Source organism: Lynx rufus, unplaced genomic scaffold (assembly GCF_022079265.1).
Source record: "Lynx rufus isolate CCGP_SWC_20201006 ecotype Redwood Valley unplaced genomic scaffold, mLynRuf1.p SCAF_3, whole genome shotgun sequence".
In the NCBI taxonomy this organism is placed as follows: domain Eukaryota; kingdom Metazoa; phylum Chordata; class Mammalia; order Carnivora; family Felidae; genus Lynx; species Lynx rufus.
This window is the reverse complement of record NW_025814845.1, coordinates 177288938-177304870: the sequence shown is the minus strand read 5'-3', so window position 1 is coordinate 177304870 and position 15933 is coordinate 177288938. Positions and strand designations below refer to the sequence as shown.

The 15933-nt window shown below is 44.1% G+C and overlaps 1 protein-coding gene across 1 annotated transcript in view; it reads left to right on the top strand.

Moving 5' to 3' along the window:
- Positions 1-7143, top strand: part of DLC1 (DLC1 Rho GTPase activating protein) — a 408685-nt gene extending 401542 nt beyond the window's left edge. Inside the window, exons 13-17 of the mRNA XM_047092089.1 lie at positions 963-1077; positions 1646-1864; positions 2684-2901; positions 3634-3807; positions 4561-7143. Of these exons, the coding sequence (XP_046948045.1) occupies positions 963-1077; positions 1646-1864; positions 2684-2901; positions 3634-3807; positions 4561-4681 (847 nt within the window). The 3' untranslated portion in view covers positions 4682-7143. The remainder of the gene's footprint in view (positions 1-962; positions 1078-1645; positions 1865-2683; positions 2902-3633; positions 3808-4560) is intronic.
- The last annotated feature ends 8790 nt before the right edge of the window (positions 7144-15933 follow it).

The following is a 15933-nucleotide window of genomic DNA, read 5'->3' as shown; positions in this document are numbered from 1 at the left end:
CCCTTACCTTCAGGAGGGGATTTTATTTATTTAAACCGTAAAGAATGGTGACACCATTTACTGCAACATCCAGTGCCTCCCATCTATGCACCCCTGCAAGCTGCCTTTCTTCTCCCCACCACTACCTAGAGACCTTCTGGGCTGTCCTATTTAAACGGGAACCTGTTTAACGTGATGGTTTTATTTTTTTTTTTTTTTTAATTTTTTTTTTCAACGTTTATTTATTTTTGGGACAGAGAGAGACAGAGCATGAACGGGGGAGGGGCAGAGAGAGAGGGAGACACAGAATCGGAAACGGGCTCCAGGCTCTGAGCCATCAGCCCAGAGCCTGACGCGGGGCTCGAACTCACGGACCGTGAGATCGTGACCTGGCTGATGTCGGACGCTTAACCGGCTGCGCCACCCAGGCGCCCCATTAACGTGATGGTTTTAAATAGCCTGGATCTCACTGAAAACCGCCCCTTTCATGTTTTTGTTTGGTTTGGTTTGGTTTTTTGGGTTTTGTGTGTGTGTGTGTGTGTGTGTGTGTGTGTGTGTGTGCTCAGCTGATAAAACTGAGGAATTTTTGTGACCAAAGTGAAACTCTCCCGAACCTCTTAAGAACAGATAGGCTCTAGGGGCGCCTGGGTGGCTCAGTGAGTTGAGCGTCTGACTTTGGCCCAAGTCATGATCTCACGTCCGTGAGTTCAAGCCCCGCGTCGGGCTCTGTGCTGACAGCTCGGAGCCTGGAGCCTGTTTCAGATTCTGTGTCTCCCTCTCTCTCTGACCCTCCCCCATTCATGCTCTGTCTCTCTCTGTCTCAAAAATAAATAAACGTTAAAAAAAATCTAAAAAAAAAAAAAAGAACAGATAGGCTCCAGTAAAATAGTTTTTTTTCTCTCCTCTGGGTTTCCTGGAATAACACATTAATTAAAAACATATAAATATTTGAGTCTTCCCCCTCCCTTCTTTCTTCTGCCTAGGGTGATGCAAAGGAAACAAAGCTTGGGTAAACCAGATCAGAAGGATCTGAATGAAAACCTCGCTGCCACGCAGGGGCTGGCCCATATGATTGCCGAGTGCAAGAAGCTCTTCCAGGTGAGGCGTCAGGCGGTTTGGCGCTCGGTTGAGGAGAACTCCGATAGTTAGGACCAGGTCGTGGGCACCATGCTTGCTCACATCTTTGCACAGCTGGAGATTATATACATGTCTGGAGAAGGTATTTTTTGTTTCTTTTATAAAAAAATCTTATTTTATAACATATAAGCTCATTAGAGCTAATGTGTTTAATGAAATTCGCCTATCTCCATACCCCTTTACTTAAGAAGCAAAAGCAACACATTTTTGAATTAAGTTCTGTATCTGAGAGGCAAGCCCTGGGTTAGTCACTTACCCTCTACTGTGACTTCCCAAAGCGCAAGAATACCTCACGTGAGAATAGGCTTTTTGGACACCTTCAGGAAGGTGATCTGTTCGTATCCTCACTACTCACGATAGCACGTGAGGTCGGCAGGGCCACCGTCCGTCTGCTGGAAAGAGAGTAGTGGGGGCGCCTGCACCTCCCTGAGAACCCAGTCCGCGGCTCCCGCACTGCCGCTTCCTCTGCTGGGCAACGGGAACAGTACAGGCAGACTCACTTCCTTTTTGTCCCTTGCACCCACCACAGGTTCCCGAGGAAATGAGTCGATGTCGGAATTCCTACACAGAACAGGAGCTGAAGCCCCTCAGTCTAGAAGCACTGGGACGCCTGCGTAACGACGAGTCGGCTGACTACCAGCACTTCCTCCAGGACTGTGTGGATAGCCTGTTTAAAGAAGTCAAGGAGAAGTTTAAAGGCTGGGTCAGCTACTCCACATCAGAGCAGGCTGAACTGTCCTATAAGAAAGTAAGTCTCGTCCCCACTGTCAGCCAGTTGGGTTCCAGTGGTCAGGATTCAGGTTCATCAGAGATGAGACCCTGTGGCCGTGTTAACACGGCTGTCTGTGGGAATCTGTCACCCACTCCCTCCCTTGTAGATCTGGGCAGCCAGGTGATTCAGTTCCCCAGGTAAGAGTGGAAGAGTCCAGCAAGGAATAATAAATACACTTGTCAGAGGAATCCGACCATCTAATGAAATCTTCTGGGGCCACAGAATCACACTAGAGTCCCCTGGAATGTTTTACTAGTGGTATTGGGCTTTAAGGTGTTTTATGACATGATCAGATTTTTCCATAATTTGCTCAGAATCCCCTTGCACTGTCCTCTGTTCTCAGCCACTTTTCTCTTGGCCCTTTAATGAGTGGAGAGTACTTGGGGGAGAAATTAACTTGTTAGGACTAAAAGCCCCTTGAAGACAGGGGCATCTTGTATGGTTCAGCATGACAGGCCCGTGATAGTATTTCTTGGTCCTGTCTCTACCACCTTGAGAAGAAATAAACAGTGGGGGTGTCGGGATGGCCAAGGAGGCTTTAGAATGGGTATATAAATCATCTGATTTTATTGCACTGACTCTAATATAGGCCCCAAGAGAACAGATGTTAATAATTTTGACTGGAAAATTAGTCTAAGGCCAGGCTTTCTGGCCTGCTCTTGAATATACTTGGGAACACCAGCATATAGATAGTAATTAGCCCCTAAACACATGACCATAAATAGAGCTGGCAGTTTGCCTTCAAAGTGTAGGTGTGTGTGAATTGTAGCACTGAAAAATGCATCCTCTTTTCAGGTGAGCGAAGGACCGCCTCTGAGGCTTTGGAGGTCAACCATCGAAATCCCTGCTATGCCTGAGGAGATCTTAAAGCGCCTACTTAAAGAGCAGCACCTCTGGGATGTAGACCTGTTGGATTCAAAAGTGATTGAAATCCTAGACAGCCAAACTGAAATTTACCAGTATGTCCAAAACAGTATGGCGCCCCACCCTGCCCGGGACTACGTTGTTTTGAGGTGAGAGGTTCCAAAATGATTACTGTGGCAAGGATGAGCCTGGTGTCACTGAATATGATAAGATGATACAATTATGTAAAACGGAAAGTGTGGAACCCTTGCAAATATGGGAAATGTATCTGTATGTATTCCAACAGTGTGTTCATCGCTGAAAATGGTTGGAACACTTTTGGAGCTGAACTCAGAATTAGAGGCACATTCAGTTGAATATGCTCATTGGTAGCAGATTCTTGCCCCTTTAAGGATGGATTTTCTCACTAGAAACAGCAAGTGAATGCATAAGCCAGGAAATAACATTTAAGTCCCAAGTACACTGCGGTTAAAGCTGAATTATATGTAATTCATAAATTCTCTGGAGACATGATTGAAAGAGGAATTCCAGAAATCTTTGAGGAAATGTCCCGTCATTAGTCCAGAGCTTTCCAATAGAGCGACCCTGATCTGGATGTCCATGTACAAATCCATTTGTGAAATGTAAAAATGGCTTTCATTCACACTTCAAATTGGTTCTCTTTCAAAGAACTGACATGTGAATACATACTCACTGTAGTGACGCTGCACAGAGTTACTCATTCAAGAGCCCTCGCACAATAGTTCAAAGGATACCGTCTCCAGGACTGGGTCACACAGCGTAGCCACTGACCCTGCCCCTTAGCTTCTGAGAGTGGGGCCCCATTTTAAACTTGGCTTCCAGAAAATCCCATCTTTTTTACTCTGATTTTGTTTCTGCAGAACATGGAGGACTAATTTACCTAAGGGGGCATGTGCCCTTTTACTCACCTCTGTGGATCACGACCGGGCACCTGTGGTGGGGGTGAGAGTCAATGTGCTCCTGTCCAGGTATCTGATCGAACCCTGCGGGTCAGGGAAATCCAAACTCACCTACATGTGCAGAGCCGACTTAAGGTACGTTCTGATTCTAATTTCTGACACGGTGAGGGTCATGAAGGAGATGAGACTTTTTGTCTGACACAGAGAATGGCTTAAATGAACACGTCATTGTGTCTTGTCTGTTCCCTAAAGAGCAGTTTTTGTAAGGTAACACCTTCGTGTTTCTTGGTGTTTGGGGGATGGCTTCCTGATTTCAATCCCTTAGAGAATGAGGTACTAAAGCAACACGAATACTCTGGTTCTGACATGAATTTAAAGCCACAGGAAATGAGGGTTTGAAGTAGCAGGCAGGTGATTCTCATTTTACATTCAAAGATATTTGAATATATGACATACCCTTTTAGTAATTAATTAGGCCTGTACTCTGTGCCATTGATGAATGTGTGTTCCTATTAGAAAATTTGTGAAATTCAGCAATACAGACAAAAACATGAACCTCTAAAAAACTTTCCAAAGTGGTTAAATTCTCATTTGAAGTCTTTACATCTCAGTACTTTTTCAACTGTCTATGTGACTGTAATCTGTTTTTGTTCTATATGCTAAAACTTTTCCCAAACAATGCCACTCAATATCTGTACTCAGTATGTTGTTCCTTGAGAAACTTCTGGTTCCAGAGGTGTAACAGACGTGCCAGGAGATTATCTTGGAATACAATCTTTATTTACAAGGTTTCTGGATCAAGAAATGGAAATGTATTCCAAATTCCCTCCAGCTTATTTCAGTGTTTTCCAGTTTGAAGACTCCATGTGCTTTTCCTTCCCATTATAGGGGCCACATGCCAGAGTGGTACACAAAATCTTTCGGACATTTGTGTGCAGCTGAAGTTGTGAAGATCCGAGACTCTTTCAATAATCAGAACACTGAAACCAAAGACCCCAAATCTAGGTGATTACTGAAGCCAAGCGACTGCGTCCGCCGTCTGGATAGTTGTTTCTAGAATTCTTGCCAGTCCTTGGAAGAATGCGTTCTGAGTCTAATCTGAAACAAAGCAAACGACAAGTTGGAGTGTAGGAATTGACTTTTTGTGATTTAAGACATTTTCAAAGCTGCTTCCTGTTTGTTTAAGGTCTAGAGTACAGACCTTGACTGGAATATGTAAGACTGTGCAAAAAAAAAAAAAAAAGTATTCTTATCCAAACTGCTTCTGAGAAGCAAAACTATAAATACATCACGAAAAATAATGAAGATACTTCATTCTCTTGTGATTCTGGCGTATGTGTACCTATGTCATTTTATTCGCGGCGTGCTGAGGGACTGGCGTATCCACTGGAATAGTTGGTACTCTTTGACGTGTTTCTCACTGAGATGAGCAAAGAAAGGTTTGCACAGAGGAGTGTGTGTATGTGTGTTTGTTGCTGGTCGAATGGCACAGATGTATACGTTGGAACACAGTGTCTGGCACACTGAGATGCCTCCCCGGAGGATACCGATGCGTCAGGTTCAGTTTAACCTGGAATATCTGACTGCCCGTGGATCCATCCAGAAAGGGAACCCCGAAACCCTCGCCCACTTGTTTTTTTTCCAAGTCATTAAGCACATTCCTTTTTTTACCAACCTCCTCTTTCCTTAAAGTAATTGTAGTAGCTTGATTCCGCTGTCCCGTCTCAAACACAGTCCGTCTTTAGATCTGATTGCAAATAGTGATACACTTTTTACCCAGGATAGATCAGGTCAGGGAAGAAACTCCGCCCCCCCACCCCCTTCCCCACCCTTACTAGCTCCAGAGCACAGTTTAATTGTGTGTTTTTGTTTGTTTTTTAAGTCGAGATGTAACGACTGAACACTCTAACATCTCCTCAGTCGAGCCCCAGAACTTTTTACCTGCTGGAATTTTTTGCATTTTCATGTTTCGAACCCAAACTCTTGAAGACATACTGAAAACATAGGAAACTACGTCTGTCCCAAGGAAATCCCTGTAAATTTAAACCAAGGTATTAAAATTTAACAACAGGCGTGGATTCTGGTTATTCATAGCGCTTCTAAAAGCTGCACATACTTAGTAATTGGATCTGTCCTTTTCAGCAAATAGGTTTTCTGGTTTTGTGACTTTTTTTCTTTTTTCCCTCGGCTTTGTTTTCCCTACGTTTCTTTTTCTTCTCCTTTATAATGATGCCCCTGGAATGTATGTTAGTGGTAAATGAAAATAGCTATCATAGAAAGAAAACCCAAAAAAAGTGCCAGCACCGTTTTTTGGAAGGGTGGTCTTTATACAGGTTTTACCGTAACCATGAAGATTGACTCATGAGACAGTATTAGTGACTTTATTTTGTATGGATCAAAAGTGAATAATGTATGAATGAGAGTTGTAAGAAGGAGTTTTATTTTGTTATATTATAGTTACCATTGTCAGTGTTATTTCAAAGGTTCTTTGAAGAATTTGCAGCGGGGGAAGATTAGAGTTTTAAAATTTGAGTATTTTGGATATCAGTGTTCCTCATGAAGATATACTTGTATATGCAATTTTAATAGCTTTCAGATTTGTAAGATTGTATGTTGTATATACCATTCTATTAAGATAAACATGTCCACATGTCCACTGTGCTTTCAAACCTAGATAAAGCATGACAAAAAATATTATTTAAAATATACTTGTATTTATACCTCAGATATTCTTTTGGGTTTTGTACCTCAATGCTTTTTTTTTTTCCTAATGTAAATACACTTTACATGAATACAGTCTAAGTAAAAAAAAATAAAAGAAGAGGTTTATAACTTACTCTATATCTGTACAGAATATAATCCGTAAGTGCACTATTAAATGTTTAAAGTAAGGGAAAGGTCTGGCCTGCTTTCCTTTGTATCGCATCTCACTCCTACCCTTAGAACCACAGATTGCAAAGCATATCATCCTGGCATCAGCCAAAATGAAAATCAGATTTGCTGAAGGAAAAATGGGACTGCAAATAATTTCAAGGCCAAACTGCAACTGAGCCACGCACTAACAAACAGGAAACCCTAGTGAAGGTTCAGGAAGCATGGAGATGCTGTCCTAACAAAGGTCGTTAGGAAAGAATGCTGAGAAAGTTATGAGAATAAGGAACCAGGAAGAGTAAGATGCTCATATAAGCAAAGCCAAGGTCACCGTTTAATTCCACAAAAGGTCTCTTTCCCACTGTTCAGCTTTCCTGTGGAAAGGATTCCTTAACATATTTGACAACAGGAGAATTCAGAGGATGTGAATGTTCCAAGAACTCTGTGTAAGTCACCTAAAGTGATACTGCCACAACTTACTAATTGTGTCTCATCACCTAGATTGTAAGCTCTTTGAGGGCAGGGCTCTCCTCCACATCTTTATAACCCCCTACAGCAGCTTTCAGCGTTTTGTACTTGTAGGCACCTAATAAATTTATTATTTGCTAAATGGAACTGGTTGAATTAGCTTCTGTCATTTGAAAAGGAAGAGAATCTAGGATGCCATCTAAGCCCTCGCTTTGGTTCATCATTGCCCGTTTTGAGATTGTACAGAGTGGACATTCTGGGATCCACCTAATGGGATCTTAAAGTATAAACTGGTGAAGACGTGCGGAGACCCTATATAGGGGCTGTGGACCCTGATGGTAAATTGAAGAGTTCTTTGTGATGCAATTTTAATCAATCTTGTTTCTTGGAAACTGATATCCCTTTTAGAAGAGGTTTTATTTGGACAAACACTCACTCTGGGCATAGTAAAGGGAAAAAACCAAACCTCGTAATTTTTAAAAAGACACAAAGCCTTTTTTTTTTTTTTTAATGTGTGTCCCTGCCCCCAGACCTGGTTTCCTCAGAACTGAATAAAATAAAGATCAAAGCATAACATATTAAGCCTGAAATACCTACTACTTTGTTTGACAGGCTGCAGAAGGTTACCAGGATGGAGGAGACATCCTTACAGACCCCATTACAGATTCAGTTGAGTCAGTTATTCAGCCCCTACTGTTTACCTCACACTGTGCTCAGTCCTGAAGATACAGCGGTGAGCACCTCACCCTGCCCTCCCAGAACTGAAGTCTCACAGACACTAACGTAGAAATGATACACCATGTCCTGACTGAGGACAGGTTCCTGTGTACCCAGGGGGGCAGCTTAAGATCTTAATTGAACAAAACTCAAGATAACTATATGCAAAGCATCTTGCTTACCAATTCGTAGATAGAATAACTTGGAAAATTCTAACAAATAGTTCTTTAAGAGATTTCTTTTTAAGAGCTGATTGAGACAAGTGAGATTTTTTTGGAAAGTAAGTAAAATCTAAAGAAAAATAAAGGAAAATGATCCAGATCAGTACTTTTTTTTTTTTTAACATTTGTTCATTTTTGAGAGGCAGAGACAGAGCACGAGCAGGGGAGGGATAGAGAGAGAGGGAAACATAGAATCTGAAGCAGGCTCCAGGCTCAGAGCTGTCAGCACAGAGCCCGACGTGGGGCTCAAACTCACAAACCGTGAGATCATGACCTGAGCCAAAGTCGGACACTTACTGACTGAGCCACCCAGATGCCCCCAAATCAGTACTTTCTAACATCACTAGTTAGGGTGTGTGTATGTGTGTGTGTGTGTGTACAGGCAAGGACAAAGACTATAATGGTGTGTAGAATTTTGTAGCACCATTCATGGGTCTTTATTCTACTTCTGTGCACTTTACACACTTAATTTAAGCTTCACACATACCCCATGAAGCGTATTATTCTAAAATAAGGATATACCTTAGGTAGTAACAAATTAAGGTCCCCAGAGCCAGAAGAAGGAGCCAAGACTCCAGCCCAGGTCCACTACCCGTCCATCGCCCCTTTGTTGACCTTACCTAATTAGGAGATAAATGTCTCATCGTAACAGCCAATCCATATGGCCCCAGCATCAAAATTGAGAAGAACTCTAGGAAAAATGGAGGTTCATAGCAAAATAATCACATTAATCCACATCTCGAATTCAATTGTCCCTATTCCTGAGATGCTTAAGGTGAAATTACATAGGTAAAAATAAATAGGCAAAGTTTTGTTTCAAGTTAAGGCTTGAAAGACCTTACAGTTGTGTTCGCAAATTGAATATATGGTTTGAAATGTACAAAGACTCCACTTAGGCCTCCCTGTGAAACAGGAGAGATTCTCTTCCACCTGCCAGCACAGAATAGGCTTGTGCTCTGACTGCAACCTGCCCAACCCCTCTGATCTTGCATTGCTTCAGGGTTACAAAGGGAACATCTCCCTACAGGCTTCTTAACTTGCATCCCAGGACCAGAACCCCGGTCCTGTGACTTTCTGCAATACCTCATTATGCCGGGATTCCCACCACACAAGCATGCCATGAAATACAACTGAGATCTTTGTGAAGGTGCTTTGAAAAGCAAGGGCTATTGAAAGGTAAAGGAGCTTTCCTGAAAGCAAAGTGGGATTTGGCCCAAATGCTTTACCTCACCCGTCTGTTGAAGCATACATTAATGATTATAAAGCAGAAATCCTAAACAATGAGATCATGGCATGCATGCCATCTTGGTGTTCCATCAGGATGAAATTTGCCTAAGGAATTTAAATTCCATTTGCCTAAGGAATGCAAATTACAAAAGACCTCAAAGAGCCTGTGGCAGGGGGGGAACTCAGGTGGGTCCGTGCAGTTGCAATGAATTTGGGCCCATTCTCCAGGGGATGAGCAGTCCTTTGCAGGCAGGGAGTTTGCTAAATCATGTTGGCAGCGGCAGCCCAAAGTAATTACCCTTGCTGTGTATACACAGTTCCCATTAGGGCCGCGGTTTGGCTGTCTGGGCCCAAGGCTGTGTTGACACCTATCGCATAAACACCTCCTTGCAGAGATTTTTCATCTCATTGCACTTAAAAAAAAAAAAAATTAGTTCAGGGCTAGAAACATGGCCCCTCATGGGGAATTTTCATTTCTCTCTCTCTCTCTCTCCTATCAAGATGCAAAGCATTTTGGAAAGCAAAAGCCTCGCTCTCCTTGTGACTCTGAGAATGGCTCTCATCAACCATGGTGAAAGACTTGATGCTCTAAAAATGGTCTAATTCCCAAGGAAATTGTTTCAAAAAGCTTTGTAGGTTACAGGTACTCTTCAAGTACAAGTGTGTTTGGCTCAAGTCTGAATGGACTTGTTAAGCTACCGCATATTAAGCATTATAACGTGTGAGGTACTGGGATGTGTGTATTACATACAGTAAATGTCACATGTAAATTTCATAGCAGTCCTTTGAAGGAGGCCTCATTAGACTCATTTTATAAATGAAAAAGCTCAAAGAGGTCGGGAGGCTTCAAGAAATAAAGTAGCTATCTAATATTTGCAAAGGGACTCAAATATTTGGGACTCTAATATTTGCAAAGGGGCTCAAGACATTCTAGAGCGGCCTGTACAATAGAACATTCTGCCGTGATGGAAATATTCCCTCTCTGTGCTACTAGAGTAGGTACTAACACATGTGGCTGTTGAACACTGGAAATGTGGCCAATGCAACCAAGATGCTGAACGCTTGCTTTCATTTCTTTTTTGTTAGCTTTGGGGCTCCAGGTTGGCTCAGTCAGTTAAGCATCCCATTGTGGCTCGGGTCATGATCTCACGGTCAATGAGCTCGAGCCCCGTGTTGGGCTCAGTGCTGACAGCTCAGAGCCTGGAGCCTGCTTCAAATTCTAGGTCTCCTTCTCTCTCTCTGCCCCTCCCCCACTCATGCTCTGTCTCTCTCAAAAATAAACATTTCAAAATTTTTTAATTTTTTACTAGTTTAAACTTAAATAGCCACATGTAGCTAGTGGCTACTGTATTGGTGCAAGTTCTATTTCAAAAATCAAAGAATATTTCCAAGGAATCCAATTCCCATCTCTCTTCCACCTATAACAAAATTCTTAAAGAAGAAGAAGAAAGGAAAGAAGGAAGGAAGGGAAGAGGAAGAAAGAAAGAAGAGAAAGAGAAAGAGAAAAGAAAGGAAAGAAAGAAAGAAGAGAGGAGGAGAGGGAAGGGGATGGGGGGGGAGAAGAGTGGAAGAGAGGAAAGGAAAGAAAGAAGAAAATATGGTAAATTTTTATTAAAATCTCCCTGGCCACATTTCAGCTCAGGTAACTCCACATTCCACCAGCCATGAGACTGTGTCTCCTCTAACCTATGACCAGCTTCTTGTGTTTCTCAAGCTTGAACTGGATGACCTCTTTCCTTTGCTGCTGGAGCATGTGTACTTTTCCAAACCAGAGATAAAGATGTAGCTGATCTGAAAGAATGTTTAATAATTCCGAATATTCTGTTCTGTTGGCTGCAAGCAAAGGAAGCCTCACAGATGTTGCTGCTCTGGACAGAAACAGTTGTCCCTGCGTGGTCTGAGCCTGTCCCCACCCTTTATCTCATCACTGGTGCCCAAGCTTCCTTTCATGTTGGTGACGCCACTTGGCCTCAGCTGTCCGCACCCAGGGTATCCTCCAATGTAGGGACTCCTGATCTAGGTTTGATAACAATGGGACGTCTGAACGCTGAAGTCGGCGGTAGCAATTCCAAGGCAAGAATATATCTTCCACAAGCATTACTAGCTTGCTGCCTCAAAGGGATATTTCTTTACCTGCTTTATCCTTTTTCAAAGTTGTCAAAGATCTGTCATATTAAACAGGATAATTTACTAAAGTAACCTATTTCTTTTCTTATTTTCAGTACTAATGCATATTACTTACAACAGCTCGCCAAAGCTAGAAAGAAGCCTCTTAGGAAGAAGTGTGAAAGAACTTTCGTGATACATGATCTGAGAGTGCTGTCAGCGAAAAGCAGTTTACGAAGGTTTTTAAAGCTAAAGACCATCCAAGGCTGCCCACTCCTCCCGTGGAAGCTTAGTGAGGGTTCCTCGCCCTGCTCAAGCAAGCACTTAGCACGGAAGATAATTAAAGAAATGGGGGATTTAATGTCACGCTCCAGAGATGTTAGTTGTCCTGACTTCCAGGGCTGGCTGATAGGATGTATGTTTTCCACTAACAAAGATAAGCCAAGCTCTATTTTTGAAGTTCACACAGTCTGTAAAGATGATTAAAGCAAAAAGAAATTTGAACCCTCGGGACCACGCACAAGGTTGCAATATCTCAAAGAGATAGAGGATATTTTATCCCAAGACCCAGAAGGCTGAAAATGGAATGTATTCTCCTGTAACTTTGCGGAAAGAAAAGAAGATGCCAAATTTCCAGAAGCAAAGCGACCTGCCTGGGAAGGCAGGATCAAGGTGTAGCTGTTGGCTTGTTGGTTTGTTTTTAACCAACCTAATGCCACCAACACTCTCATGTCAGACAGATCTCGGCCTCCAGCGCCACCAGTGGGCATCTCCAGTGGGGCCTTCTACCCTGAGTCATCCAACAGGACTATTCATGACTTCAGCAGGTGGTTCAGCCTGACATCAAAGGGGCCAGCGGCCATTTAAACTTCACGATTGCGTTTTCCGTGATTTTTGCCTCTTCGTGACCCAGCAGACCTAACAGAATAAGAAGACTCACTCTGTTTATTTGCTTTCATCCACGTTCTAGTTTTCTCTGATCCTAACTCCGTTGAATCCCAAGAAGAGTACAAATGGACATACATCAAGGAATATAAGGGACAGTGTCTCCAAATAAGACAAAACCCTCATTTAAGCCACAAAAGAAGAAAGAAGCAGTATGAGAAGGAAGTAAACCAAAGAAGGACTAATGCAGGGTGTCCAGTCACTAAGATACACTCACTAAAATCCTGAAGTCAGGGGTCACCCCTCCTGCATATGCGTCTGGTTTTGGAGACGCCCAAAGAGCCAGACTCTTCTGTTGCCTGATGAAATGCCATTTCTTACTTCACTTGTCACCCTAACTTCTTGGCCTCTTCCTTTTCTTGTCCTCTTGACATGTGGATCTGCTCCCCTCTGGCCATATCTCTTCCTTGTCTCTCCTGTGACTTTTCTCTCTCAATCCTACAAACCAGCCTTACACCCAGGGCCCTCTCCTGGCCTCTAAAGTTGGCTGTTCCCTCTTTCCTCATTCCTTTCCTTCTTCGTTTCTGTCACCTCTCACACCTGCATGTGCCTCCCCTCCCCACCCCACATCCCTGGAAAAAAAAAAAAAACACTTTAAAAACAAAAGAATTTTTAGTTTTCTTAGGATCCCTTTAATTTACAAAGCAGAAAGGTCACTTTGTGTTTCTCTTGCTTCTATTAACATATAGATATTCAGCCTATCTCTGCTAGACAGGCTTCAGGGTCTTTATCATTTGCCTGCTTTGGGCAAGGAGAGCTATCTAAAGTTGTTATAGAGGGAATAGAAAAGGAGGTCGTAAGACATTGGGGACAGAGCTAATAGTCACTCAGTAAGCTGGGCAGGTAAAGGAGACAGCCGCCGTAGGGTGGTGGTCAGAGAAAGTAGATTTGGGAAAATTTTTCCTTTTTTATTTTTTTATAGTTTTTTTTTTTTTTTTTTTTTGAGAGAGACTAGAGACAGGGAGAGTGGGGGAAGGGCAGAGAGGGAGGAGAGAGAGAGAATCCCAAGCTTGAACTTGGAATGTGGGGCTCGAACTCACAAACCATGAGATCAGGACTTGAGCCGAAACCAAGAGTGGGTCACTTAACCAACTGAGGTCCCCCAGGTGCCCCGGGGGGGGGGGAAATGTTCTTAAGTTCAGGGGCAGGTACACATGGATGGAAGTAACTAAGGGGGCTTGAATTTATAGGTTTGAAGACAAAGGAAGTGCACCAATGGAGAGGGGAGGGATACACAGGGCTTCCAAGTCCCTCTGCCGGAGGGAAACCATGGGCTCACAGGAGGAAAGGTGGCTTTGAAAGACACGCCTTCCTCTGGGACGGCAAGGAAGGACAGGCTAATAAAGTATCCTGGTGAGTCAGAGCCTAGGGGGCGCCGTGGAGTCAGAGAATGTTGAACTGGACGGGACTTCTGAGATGGCCGAACCCAAAGTCTAATATCCCTGAAGCAAAACAGAGCTAGGGAGGCTGCGACCACCCACAGGTTTCAGCCACAGCAACAAATGGGCCAGGGCCCACATCCGGGGAAGAGTCACCCCCGAGGAGGTAAGTTTTTTCTCCCCAGTAAAACAGCAGATGCCCGATTTTCAGTGTCAGCCCTTTCTCTGTGTTTACCTCCAGCGAGGTGCCCTGGTGTGACCCTCACTCACACCTCTGACTCTCCTGGGACCGGGCCCTCTCACTACCGGCCAGGCTGTCGTTTCTACTCTCCCATCGTTACTCCTGAGAGCCGTGAGGAGCCCTGGGGTTGCGTGATTACCGGTTCCTTTCAGCGGCAGGTCTGCCCGACTCTGGTTTTTCCACGTCCGATCCTATTTAATCCTCGCTGTAAACCTTTGAGGTTGGGAGGCACTATCATCCCATTTTGCAGACGAGGAAAACAAAGCGCAGCTGGTTCAGTGGTCGGGGTTCCCCCAGAGAAATCACATAAAGCATTTGGAACAGAACCTGCTTGTGGCACACGGTAAGCCCTCAGGGTCCGTTAGCTGCTGTTCTGTCCATGATCATTCTGGAGCTCTTGTTAAGTCGTCGGTACGAGCACAGACTCTGGACAGATTCTCAGAGGTCAAACCACAACTTAGACCGACTGTGTGATCTCGGGGAAATGGTTGCTTAGGCTCAGTTTTCATGTCTGCAAAGTGAAGACAATCATAATAAAGACATTAGAACCGTGCCCAACGTATCAGAGGCACCATGTAAATATTACTTCTGAATGTCTGTTTCCTATTATTTCCCAGTTTAAACACAAGCTGAAATAAACGATACCTATTCGTAAGATTAATATTAAGACTGATGCTTAAATGATTGCTTAATATTAATTAAGATTGATACTGTCCAAGCTTGGGTGGCCAGGCCCCCTGGTGAAGGCCTGACAGCTTCATATCCCTATGATGTCTCTAGATTCCCGCACCAGTGGCCTAGATTTTTACGTGGTTAATCAGTCACAAACATGTGTTGAGAACAGAGGAAAGGCACAGAAGAGTGCCGCCTCTCTTGACTTGGAGGTGCGTGTCATTTTTTTCAAGGAGACAGACAAGTAATTCCAGTAAAATGTGCTCCAGTGGATTCTCCACCCAGAGGCCCAGAGCAGGAGATGACACGTGAGCTGGGTGCTGAAGGATGACAGCGGGGAAGGGGAAGGCATTCTGGGCGGGCAGCCTGGAGGAGTGTGGCTCCTGGATGGAGAACGAGCTTGCATACCATTCTAAGGAATTTGTAGGTCACCCTACTGGCAACAGGACGCTTTGGAAAGCCTTGAAGGAGAGGGGCAATACAACTGGATCTCACTATTTAAAAGAGAAGTCTGCAGGTGCCATGGAGGGTAGGTTCAGCCGGAAGGCATCGGGAGAACAGCAAAGGAGTCCCTTGCAGTAATACCCACAGGAGACCGTGAGCGACAGGGCCAAGAGGGTGGCTTGGGGGTGAAGCAGGAGGAGCCGTTGAACGCGGTTAATCAGGAGGCAGCATGGGCAGGATTTGGTGACAGTCTTTTTAGAGTGAGAGGGCGACTGACCATGAGGCCCGCACTCCAAAGCCCAGCCCCGCAGCCAGGACCGAAGATGATGCGTGCGGCCTTCTGAGCCAAGCGGTTCGGGCGGGAGCAGAAACAGAGCTGAGAAGCGGATGGGAAAGTCTGGCGGCGTAAATTGTGGGTGGATTGCGGATTCTGCAGGTGACCTAAGTGCAGCTGTCCCATGGGTGATGGAAATCTGGGAGGAGAGTTCCAGAGAGAAGCCTGGGCTAAGGCGCGCATTTGGAAGAGTATAAAGGAGGCAACTGAAACCGTGGGTGATGGGAGGTGGCCTGGCTTCAGGAAGAACAGAGCGGCCCCGCCTGTGCCCTGGAGTGCTGACTACGTGCCTACAGGTCACCTCATAAAAGGTTCCAGGGCCAGGTAAGGAGATGGGCTCCTTGATAATTATCAGGAACCCACAGATTTCTTTTATTTTTTTTCTTAGCTTGATGTTTTAGGTCCTCGAATACCCTAGCTTATTGAAGACAATGACTTCTGTTCATGAATCCCTTCCGTGATGAGCTGGAAGCTTCACGGTGAAGTAGAATGGGAAAAAGAGTGACTTACGTCAACCAAAAAACTTAATGAAAGAAGTGAGCACATTTGCAAAAAAAAAAAAAAGTCAGAAATTGCCCTAGACTCTCTGATATTCCGACACAGTCTCTGATTCACAAGGCTAGTGTTTACCAGAAT